Here is a 12,335-nt window from a genome sequence, read left to right as displayed (position 1 = left end):
AGGAAAATAGACTGATTGTTCAATTCATGTGCATCCCATCATGTGTCCAACAGAGGAGATGTTTGCAGACATGTTGAGGATATGTGGCTGACAATGTGAAAATAGTAGAAACAGTAAGCTGAACATTAGAGGTGTAGGTAAAATGAAAGTACAAATGTCAACAGGATGGGCAATTACATTTACCAATGTGTTGTATGTGCCAAACTTGGGTGTGAGCAAAGGTGCAAAGTAGGATTTGCAGGTGAGAAAGCAGCAGCTGTGGATAAGAACGGAGATGAAACGTTACTTATTACCATTGATGGTAAACATGTCATGACTGTACCACTCCCAGAGAGTGGTTCGTATTTTCACAAATATAAAGGATTCCATAGCATGGTACTGATGGCAGTCATCTGCAAATTATGAATTCATTATATGTGAACTTGGTGTAAATAGAAGACATACTGAAGTTTGCGCAAATTTACTCGTGCTGTGTGAACGCTGCACAGTGTTCCGTCAGTTTTGCGCAAACTATATCGTACAAGTAAGTTGCTGACTTGTGGATGGCCTCTTAAGTGCCATGATAAGTGGCTGGTACTGAATGTGTTCAGTAAACATAAGTAGATTATAGGGAGAATTGCTAATAAAATTATACAGGATTTTCATACGTTTCTAATATATAAACTACATGAAGGAAAGTGCATGGAATAGAATTGCCTTTATTTGCAAAGTTTGTCCTATTCAAACTTAATGCTCTAGAAAGGTACGTTATCTCGGGATGGAATTATAGTACACCCCAAAACAACACAAGGAAGTCCTTATGAACATATGTCCTATGGTCAATCTTTTACAAGCTAAGCCTGTTTTAATTGTTAGCTAGGCGGAGGGGGGGGTTGTCCAATTTATGATTAAGTTTGGAGTCAGCCATGCCATTACAGACACTGCAGTACTTCACCAGCATGTGGAACAAGGTTGCCATCAAATACGTACAATGCCTGGAGTGTTCAAACGTGTCCGACAATCAATGAGACGGCATGTTCAGGCATGCAATGAGACACCTGGTGGACATTTTGAGCAATTCTTGTATTAGAATGTAGTATCCTTTCTGGTATACCAACATGGTGACAGCTACTCGACGTGGGATGTGCCAGCTAACGCTAATACCAATACTTCCCGTACAAAGTTGGAAAGTCTCTTTAAATGATCTACTGTACGGCATATATTAATAGGGACTTCTTTGTGTTGCTTTGGGGTGTACCATCCACCCCCGATTATTTCCCACATGTTTGGGAACATCCTGTATATGCAACTGCATATTAATATGTAACATATGAAGACAAGTATGACTTGGAGCTATAATTTAATAATACAGAGGTGTTATCTGGTAAAATTAAGTAAAATAAGCAGAATATGAGAAAAAAGTTTATAAAACAAAAATGTGTTTCTCAATGAAGTTCAAAAAGACACACCATATCACTTTTAAGACTATTATTGAGAATAAAGACTTGCTACTTTTTCTTACTTTAAAAAAGGTTTAATGAAAGACAGGGAGTATTCAGGGATAGTAAAGTGGTTCTGATAAAATAAAAAGACTTAAGTACCAAAACTGCACCTCTTTGTCTAAATCACCATTTCTACCACAGAAGTGTTAATGATATACAGAAAGTAACAAAACTGCATCTCTGTCCAAATCACCATTTTTACCACAGAAATGTTAAAAGGATATACAGAAAGAGCTATAAAACAATTTCATAAAATGTGGTTTAGTAAGTGAAATTTTGTTAGCAATGGGTAATTTTAACAAATAATTATGAAATCCATATAAATCGCTACTAAACAACAAAACAGATGGTGTGGAAAAATAATTATCAATATACCTAGGTGCATACAACCAACTACTATATAATAAAACAAATGCAAAGGGATGTAAAACCACTGTACCTTCCTCAAAATTTATTACTTGAGTGGTATCAGGAATATTTGTTGGTAGAGGTTTAACCTCGCATTAACACATCAAAGGTTTTATGCGATGCAAGGAAAGTAAAGGGAAGGTAGTAGCCATGGTCTTAATTAAGGTATAGCCTGGCATGAAAATGGGAAACCATGGAAAACTATGGATTCGAGCCCACCATTGCCTGAATTCAAGCTCATAGCTACATGACCCTAACTGGATGGCCAACTCGTTTAGTATCGAAGGAGTCAGTCACCCTCCTTATGGCCATTACTTTCAACTAACAAAGTCCGGGACTATAAATGAATACTGGTAGCAGATCAACTGATATCTACAAATAACCTTTAAGGTCATCAGATGCAGATGAATTTTCTATAGTATTTTCAAGGAACACAAGTGATAAAGTTTCACAGTGGGTTTCCTTTTACTTTTCTCTTCTTTTGCTAGTGGTTTAATGTCATACATATTATCACACCAGACATTGTTGACTATACCAGGACGATAGTGGCTGTTACCTTAACTAAGGTACAGCCCCAGCATTTGCATGGTGTGAAAGTGGGAAAACAATGAAGAACCATCTTCAGTGCTGCTGACAATGGGGCTTGAACGATCTGGTCAACTTACTTGGTAGTTTTGCAGTGCAATACCACGACTGAATGAGTCAACATAGTATGAAAGGCAGATTAAGTCTAATTCTGTACTTTTAACACCCAGACTTACATATGGGAATTAGAACAGTTGGTTTGTTTATCAAATGTATTTACAAAAAAGGTTTGTGGACAACACTACAGTAATTAATATAGTAATCACTGTAATATTAAAATATCGAATAGAGAAAGTAAAGAAATTCAAATACCTGAGAAAATAATTTTAAAAAATGGTTTAGAAAAATCTGCTGTAGAAGAAAGGTTACATAAGATGGAAAAAGCATATGACATCACTAAGAAATTTTACAACAAGAAATTCATTTCTAAAAATCTTAAAATAAGCCACTACAATACATGGTGAAACCAAAATGTCTTTACACAAGTGAATGTCTAGTTTTGAACTATAGTTTAGATAAACTGGAAGTACTAGAAAGAAGAATCGTGAGAAAAATATTAGGACCAATGAAAACAAAAGAACAATGGAAAATGAGAAGTCATAAGGAACAAGAACACAGAGAAGATAACAAAAACAACAACAACAACAACAACAACAACAACAACAGAGATTGCTATTTTTTGGACATATCTGCAGAATGGATAACAGATTGACAAAACAGATATTCAAGTACCTTTGAGAGAAAAAGTCAACGACAAACTGCATACAAGAGGTCAAGAAAGATTTAGAAAGAAATAAGAGAATGGGAGCTATATATATATATATATATAGAGAGAGAGAGAGAGATTTTTAAAAAGAAACTTTAGGAATGGATGGATTCCAAGGAAGAAAGAAAAGGAACCCTACCCAAGGTGGTCTGAGGAGAGAAGAATAAAGCATAGTGCAATGATAAAGGAATACTGGAAAGAACAGAAAACGAAACAACAAGGATGAATTGAAATTGACACGTGGACCCTAGCAGGCCTAACAGTGAAGAAGAAAAAGAAATATCTGTGCATTCTGACGAGCGTGAGAGGTTCATGCAAATGAATGAGAATAATACATATATATAAAAACCACACACATAATTTTGGAAATGATAAATCTTTAAATCACTAACCTATACGGAAGTCAATGTAACCCTCGCCACCAGACATGACGAGCATTGATGCTGGACGTTTTGACTCCAGGACTTCACTGTCTATGTCCTCGATGATAGGTGTATCGGTACTCGCACTACTTGTCGCCGACAATCCACCACAGCCTATAAAGTAAAATAAAATACAGATATATACTGCAATCTTAAAATGTACATTAAAATGAACAGAAAGAAGGAAAATCCTAAAAAAGAATTTACCACAAAAAGCAAAACTTACAAGGAATTGCGTTTGATTCCAAGAAACAGTTTTCTGCATGTTTTTATGCCACTTATGCTCAGCTTCTAATTTTTTAAAGATGTTAACAAAACTTAATGTTTCACCAACACCTTGATTTGTTTTCTTAGAACAGACTATGACTGTTTAAATGTTAGGTTTAAATGGGGGGGGGCTATGTACAGGTATTTTAAGGTAGAAACAGGTTCCAAGGAGGACATTACAGGAATTGTTAATGAACAAGGGGAGTGTGTATGTGAGGATCTTCAAAAGGCAGAAGTATTCAGTCAGCAGTATGTAAAGATAGTTGGTTACAATGATAATGTCTAGATAGAGGAGGTGACTAATACTAAAGAAGTACTAAAAATTTACCTATGATAACAACATATACAATAAGATACAAAAGTTGAAAACTAGAAAAGCGGCTGAAATTGCTAAGATTTTTGGGGATATGCTAAAGACAATGGGTTGGGATATAGTACCATATCTAAAGTACTTATTTGATTATTGTTTGCATGAAGGAGCTATACCAAATTAATGCAAAGTTGCTATAGTAGCCCCTGTGTATAAAGGAAAGGGTGATACACATAAAGCTGAAAATTACAGGCCAGCCAGTTTGACATGCATTGTGTGTAAGCTTTGGGAAAGCATTCTTTCTCATTATATTAGACATGTTTGTGAAATTAATAACTGGCTCGATAGAAGGCAGTTCGAGTTCAGGAAAGGTTACTCCACTGAAGCTCAACTTGTAGGATTCCAGCAAGATATGACAGATAGGCCTATCTCGGATTCAGAAGGTCAAATGGACTGTATCGCGATTGACTTGTCTAAAGCATTTGATAGGATGGATCATGGGAGACTACGGGCAAAATTGAGTGCAATTGGACTAGACAAAATAGTGACTGAATGGGTTGCTATATTTCTAGGAAACAGATCTCAGAAAATTAGAGTAGGCGAACCTTTTCTGACCCTGTAATAATTAAGAGGGGAATTCCTCAAGGTAGTATTATTGGACCTTTTTTTCTCGTAGATATATAAATGATATGAGTAAAGAAGTGGAATCAGAGATAAGGCTTTTTGAGGATGGTGTTATTCTGTATAGAGTAATAAATAAGTTACAAGATTGTGAGCAACTGCAAAATGACCTCGACAATGTTGTAAGACTATGATAATTAATGTTACTGGCTTTACGTCCCACTAACTACTTTTACGGTTTTCGGACACGCCGAGGTGCTGGAATTTAGTCCCGCAGGAGTTCTTTTATGTGTCAGTAAATCTACCAACACGAGGCTGTCATATCTGAACACCTTCAAATACCACCGGACTGTGCCAGGAGTCAGAAGGCCAGCGGCTCAACCGTCTGAGCCACTCAGCCCGGCTGCTGTAAGATGGACAGCAGGTAATGGTATGGTCATAAAGGGGATTAAAAGACAGGTTGTGAGTTCCACAAATAAGAAAAGTCCTCTCAGTTTTAATTACTGCGTTGATGGGGTGAAAGTTCCTTATGGTAATCACTCTAAGTACCTAGGTGTTAATAAAAGGAAAGATCTTCATCGGGGTAATCACACAAATGGGATTGTAAATAAGGGGTACAGGTCTCTGCAAGTCTCTGGTAAGACCCCAAATAGAGAATGGTTCCAGTGTATGGGACCCTCATCAGGATTACTTGATTCAAGAACTGGAAAACATCCAAAGAAAAGCAGCTCGATTTGTTCTATCTGATTTCTGACAAAAAAGAGTAGCATTCCAAAAATGTTGCAAAGTTTGGATTAGGAAGACTTGGAAGAAAGTAGATGAGCTGCTCGACTAAGTGGTAAGTTCTGAGTTTTCAATGGAGAGATGGAGTGAACGAATAAGTTTGAGTGGTGTCTTTAAAAGTAGGAAAGATCACAATATGAAGATAAAGTTGGAATTCAAGAGGACAAACTGGAGCAGTTAGGGATTGTAATAACTTACCAAGGGAGATGTTCAGTTTGTTCAATAAATTTTCAATTTCTTTGAAATCATTTAACCCTTGAACCGGTAGCTGGCGATAGATTGGCAGGTCTACTTTACCAGTAAATACAGCTAGAAGAAGTTGTGAATATTTCTGTTAGATGACAGCATTCATCAGGCATGTGGAATTGTTGTTGTGTTGTTTGAGTCATCAGTCCATAGACTGGTTTGATGCAACTCTCCATGCCACCCTATCCTGTGCTAACCTTTTCATTTCTACGTAGCTATTGCATCCTACATCTGCTCTAATCTGTTTGTCATATTCATACCTTGGTCTACCCCTACCGTTCTTGCCACCTACACTTCCTTCAAAAACCAACTGAACAAGTCCTGGGTGTCTTAAGATGTGTCCTATCATTCTATCTCTTCTTCTTGTCAAATTTAGCCAAATCGATCTCCTCTCACCAATTCGATTCAGTATCTCTTCATTCGTGATTCGATCTATCCATCTCACCTTCAGCATTCTTCTGTAACACCACATTTCAAAAGCTTCTATTCTCTTTCTTTCTGAGCTAGTTATCGTCCATGTTTCACTTCCATACAATGCCACGCTCCACACAAAAGTCTTCAAAAACATCTTTCTAATTCCGATATCAATGTTTGAAGTGAGCAAATTTCTTTTCTTAAGAAAGCTCTTCCTTGCTTGTGCTAGTCTGCATTTTATGTCCTCCTTACTTCTGCCATCGTTGGTTATTTTACTACCCAAATAACAATATTCATCTACTTCCTTTAAGACTTCGTTTCCTAATCTAATATTCCCTACATCACCTGCCTTCGTTCGACTGCACTCCATTACTTTTGTTTTGGACTTATTTATTTTCATCTTATACTCCTTACCTAAGACTTCATCCATACCATTCAGCAACTTCTCAAGATCTTCTGCAGTCTCAGATAAAATAACAATATCATCGGCAAATCTCAAGGTTTTGATTTCCTCTCCTTGGACTGTGATTCCCTTTCCAAATTTCTCTTTGATTTCCTTTACTGCCTGTTCTATGTAAACATTGAAAAGGAGAGGGGACAAACTGCAGCCTTGCCTCACTCCTTTCTGAATTGCTGCTTCTTTTTCAAAGCCCTCGATTCTTATCACTGCAGACTGATTTTTATACAGGTTGTGGATAATTCTTCGTTCTCGGTATCTGATCCCTATCATCTTCAGAATCATAAATAGCCTGGTCCAATCAACATTATCGAATGCCTTTTCTAGATCTACGAATGCCATGTATGTGGGCTTGTCCTTCTTGATTCGATCCTCTAAGATCAGACGTAAAGTCAGGATTGCTTCACGTGTTCCTACATTTCTTCTGAAGCCAAATTGATCTTCCCCCAACTCAGCTTCAACTTGTTTTTCCATTCTTCTGTAAATAATACGTGTTAAAATTTTGCAGGCATGAGATACTAAACTAATAGTGCGGTAGTTTTCACACCTGTCAGCACCGGCTTTCTTGGGAATAGGTATAACAACATTCTGCTGAAAATCGGATGGGACTTCTCCTGTCTCATACATCTTGCACACTAAACGAAATAACCTTACCATGCTGGTTTCTCCTAAGGCAGTCAGTAATTCAGCGGGAATATCATCAATTCCAGGTGCCTTGTTCCTATTTAGGTCACTCACAGCTCTGTCAAACTCTGACCTCAAAATTGGGTCTCCCATTTCATCAGCATCAACAGCCTCTTCATGTTCCAAAACGAAATTATCTACATCGTTACCTTGATACAACTGTTGGATATGCTCCTGCCATCTTTCTGCTTTGTCTTCTTTCCCTAGAAGTGGCTTTCCATCTGAGCTCTTAATATTCATGCACCTAGATTTTCTTTCTCCAAAGGTTTCCTTGATTTTCCTGTATGCAGCATCTACCTTTCCCAGGACCATACAGCCTTCGACATCCTTGCACTTTTCCTTCAGCCATTCTTCCTTAGCTACCTTGCACTTTCTTTCCACTTCATTCTTTAATCGCCTGTATTCTTTTCTGCCCTCTTCATTTCTAGCATTCTTGTATTTTCGTCGTTCATCAATCAGGTCTAGTATCTCCTGAGTTATCCACTGATTCTTAGTTGATCTTTTCTTCCTTCCTAACATTTCTTCAGCAGCCCTACTGACTTCATTTTTCATGACTCTCCACTCTTCCTCTACTGTGTTTCCTTCGGCCTTTTCATTTAGTCCTTGTGCAACATGTTCCTCGAAACAATCCATCATACTCTTTTCTTTCAACTTGTCTAGATCCCATCTTTTTGCATTCTTTCCTTTCTTCAATTTCTTCAATTTCAGATGGCATTTCATGACCAACAAGTTGTGGTCAGAGTCCACGTCTGCTCCTGGGAAAGTTTTGCAATCCAACACCTGGTTTCTGAATCTCTGCCTAATCAAAATGAAGTCTATTTGATACCTTCCAGTGTCTCCAGGTCTCGTCCACGTATACAGCCGTCGTTTGTGGTGTTTGAACCAAGTATTGGCGAGGACTAAATTATGGTCAGTGCAGAATTCAACCAGCCGACTTCCTCTTTCGTTTCTTTGTCCCAATCCAAATTCTCCTACTGTGCTACCTTCTCTTCCTTGGCCTACCACTGCGTTCCAGTCTCCCATCACAATTAGATTCTCGTCACCTTTGACATATTGTATTAAATCTTCTATCTCCTCATATATTCTTTCAATTTCTTCATCATCCGCTGAACTAGTAGGCATATAGACCTGCACTATTGTGGTGGGCATTGGTTTGGTGTCTATCTTGGCGACAATAATTCTTTCATTATGCTGGTCGTAGTAGCTTATCCGCTGCCCTATTTTCTTATTCATTATCAAACCAACTCCTGCATTACCCCTGTTTGATTTCGTGTTGATAATTCGGTAGTCGCCTGACCAAAAATCCTGTTCTTCCTGCCAACGTACTTCACTTATACCAACTACATCTAACTTTAGCCTATCCATCTCCCTTTTCAGATTCTCTAACCTACCACAACGATTCAAACTTCTAACATTCCACGCTCCGACTCGCAGAATGTCAGTATCCATCTTCCTGATGATCGCCCCCTCTCGTGTAGTCCCCACCCGGAGATCCGAATGGGGGACTAGTTTACCTCCGGAATATTTTACCCGGGAGGAAGCCATCATCAGTACATCGTTCATACAGAGAGAGCTGCATGTCCTCGGGAGGTGGTTACGGCTGTAGTTTCCCGTTGCTTTCAGCCGTGTAGCAGTATCAACACAGCTAAGCCATGTTGAGTATTATTACAAGGCCGTATAAGTCAATCATCTAGACTGCCGCCCTTGCAACTACCGAAAGGCTGCTACCCCCCTTTCGATGAACCATTCGTTAGTCTGGTCTCTCAACAGATACCCATCCGATATGGTTGCACCTGCGGCTCGGCTATCTGCATCATTGGGACACGCAAGCCTCCCCACCGCGGCAAGGTCACATTTTGAAACAAAAGAAGGTCGCAATTCATACAGCTTTGAAACACATGTCGATTTTGTTGTGATTTGGTTTCATTGTTTACCGTGTGTTATGCACACATGATGGCTACATTTTCGGATTTAAATGATTAGGATATTGTAATAGAATAAAATGCATCTGTAAATTCAAGGCTTACTGCATCAGAATGGATAAGTGTTGTGCCACCTAAGGTAGGTTATGAACACCCACTGGTTAGAACTCTATCAACTACCATACTTTTTACTGAATCATTCCTAAAGTATTAACACTCCTCACTTAAAATTAGCATGCATATTATCAGAATTAATTTCTCTACAAAATGTATATTTTTAAAAGTTTCAGAAATACAGATTAGTCATTTATATTTGATGTGTAATTAAAATATATTTTTGATTTTTTTGAAGGGCATTTAAAGGAGCAGAAAATTTTTAAAAATATGACATTGAGGGTAAATGCAAATCGCTTTTCAAATAGTCCAGTTCATGCTGAATGTTTCAGTGTATTATATGTGCATATTCTGTGAGTAATACATCTGTCAGAGCGACATACATCAGGTCCTGCAAATGTGTGGTGCACACCCACTAGTTAGAGCTATTTCAACTACCAGTTGGAGGGTTAAGAAAAGGCTAGGAAAGCAACAGATAGGGAATCCGCCATCTGGGTGACTGCCCTAAATGTAAATCAGTAGTGATTGATTGAAATCGAATTTTACTGTTGTTCTATTGATGAAGAAGTGTCCTCATTGATTGCAATATAGACCATTATTTGTAGATTAGTGATTCATAATGCCGTAGATGATGATGATGCTTGTTGTTTAAAGGGGCCTAACATCCAAGGTCAATGGCCCCTAATGGTACATGATGGACGACACGATTTGATAATGAAAATTTTAAAATGTATTTACTGACTAATATTTAAAATAAATGGTGATGAAAAATGATTATGAGATTAAAATAATCACTGGATCTAATTTGCAATGTCTTATTTTCTAACAGAATTATATAAAACACAGGTGACAAACGACACCAGCGCCTTCCAACATACAGCCGACAATCTTGACAACAGCAGATGCACGATTAATCAACTCCGAAAAGGACCTCACGATGAATGAAACAGAATTACAAGCAGCAGAACCCAGAGCTTGGATATACATAGGGCGACTACACCATAATACCACTGTAGAAATGGTAAAGCGACACATAACAAAGTTAAATGTGACAAATATTATTGAATGTGAAGAATTACAAACTAATAATTCACTTAAAGCACTAAGAGTAGTTATACCTTTACATGAAATGAGGAAGGTGTACGCTCCAGAAGCGTCGCCTAAAGGCGTTGTCGTGAGACGATACCGTCTTTTTCGCTCCAGAGAAACAGGAGTCAAACTCCCAGCCTAACCTTCTTCGCATCTTGTTATGGAACGTAGAAGGTCTAAAGAGCGCCATACAGTTGACAAACAATAACCTTCTACAATCACATGATATTCTCATACTACTTGAGACTCTATCTACCAAACCCATTGAACTAAAGCACTTCTATGCGCAACATTTACCAGCAACGCAAGGACCAAGAGGGAGACCAATGTGCGGTATTTCATGCTACTACAAACCAAGACTAGGTAAAATTTTAAGTACATGCCAAGAACAGGATACAATGATAATAAACTTTAAATGGATCTCCGTGATAGCAATATACGCAGGGCCACTAACACCCATTGAAGAACTAATAGCAATCATCATGTCCTCCATAAAGCAAATAGCTCCGGGCAGAGACATAATAATTGCCGGAGACCTAAACTGCAGAATTGACAATAATAATCATAGAGCGGAAGAGCTCCTCGAAATGATGACTGAGGAAGGTTACAACCTTGTTAACAACTTCGAAGATAGAACGTACTTTACATATACAGGGAGTAGTACTATAGACTTAATCTTTTACAAAGGTCAAAACATTAAGCTAATAAATTACTCCGTGTGTTTCACTACAGAACAGGCGATGATAAGGAAACACTGTCCTGTTTCAACGCATTTTAATGTCTCACGAATAGAGAAGAGAGAGAACTATGCTGATGCCAAACCCTCAAGACAGATAAATAAAAATCTACTCAAACAACAAACCAAAGAACGGAAAGAACTTGAAAAGAACATAAAGAATAATGACATAGATGCAGCCGCACTATCCCTGGAGAAGACAATCAAATCAGCACTTGTGTATAAGCGTAAGAGACGATCGCGAATATGGTTCGATAAAGATTGCTATAAGAAGAGAAAGAGCACTATTAAGGCCATGCATGCGGCAAAGAACAACAAGAGCATTGAGACAATAAGGCAATATATCGTCATCAGGAAGGAATATAAGAAACTACTGTCGGTAAAACGAAATGAACATATGGAAAAGGAAGTGATAAAAATCGTGAAGGATGCCATCAAGGATCCGTTTGTAGCATTAAAGCCTAGGAAAATGCAAAACAGTGGAATGATAGAAATGGATACATGGGAAGATCACTTTAGGAATATACTAAATACTGATGAGGACGTCAATACTGAGGCTGCGATAACAGGATCGTACCAAGAAGTAACTGACCCGTTCACAAAGGAAGAGGTGTACGAAGCTATTATGTCACTTAAAAATAAGACCATAGGACCCGATGGCATATACATCGAACACATAAAAGACTCATCAGAAACACTATTACCGGCGATTTCAAACCTAATGAACCTCTGTCTACAAGTATGCAACATCCCAACATCATGGAGAATCTCAACTATGAAAATGTTGTACAAGGGAAAAGGTGACCAGTCAGACCCTAACTCATATAGAGGAATAGCTATAGAAAAATGCATGCTGAAAATAATGACAAAGCTTCTCACAAAAAGAGTTGCAGACGCAGTAGAACACAAACTCCCAGAGGAAGAGTTTGGATTCCGTAAAGGAAGGAGCACCCTCAATGCCATTAACCACCTCATCAATGACATTGAAGAAGCCCTCAGACATCCAAGAGGCAAATTCCATGCAGTATTT

General features: G+C 38.2%; 1 protein-coding gene across 29 annotated transcripts in view; it reads right to left on the bottom strand.

Moving 5' to 3' along the window:
* Window positions 1–12,335, bottom strand: part of syd (JNK-interacting protein syd) — a 648,626-nt gene that overhangs the window by 55,759 nt on the left and 580,532 nt on the right. For all 29 annotated transcript variants that reach the window (XM_067136859.2, XM_067136850.2, XM_067136852.2 and 26 more), the window contains one exon: window positions 3,633–3,776. In XM_067136859.2, the coding sequence (XP_066992960.2) occupies window positions 3,633–3,776 (144 nt within the window). The remainder of the gene's footprint in view (window positions 1–3,632; window positions 3,777–12,335) is intronic.

Source organism: Anabrus simplex, chromosome 1 (assembly GCF_040414725.1).
Source record: "Anabrus simplex isolate iqAnaSimp1 chromosome 1, ASM4041472v1, whole genome shotgun sequence".
Lineage (NCBI taxonomy): Eukaryota > Metazoa > Arthropoda > Insecta > Orthoptera > Tettigoniidae > Anabrus > Anabrus simplex.
Note: the sequence above shows the minus strand (reverse complement) of the source record. Positions and strands in the feature narration are given on the sequence as shown.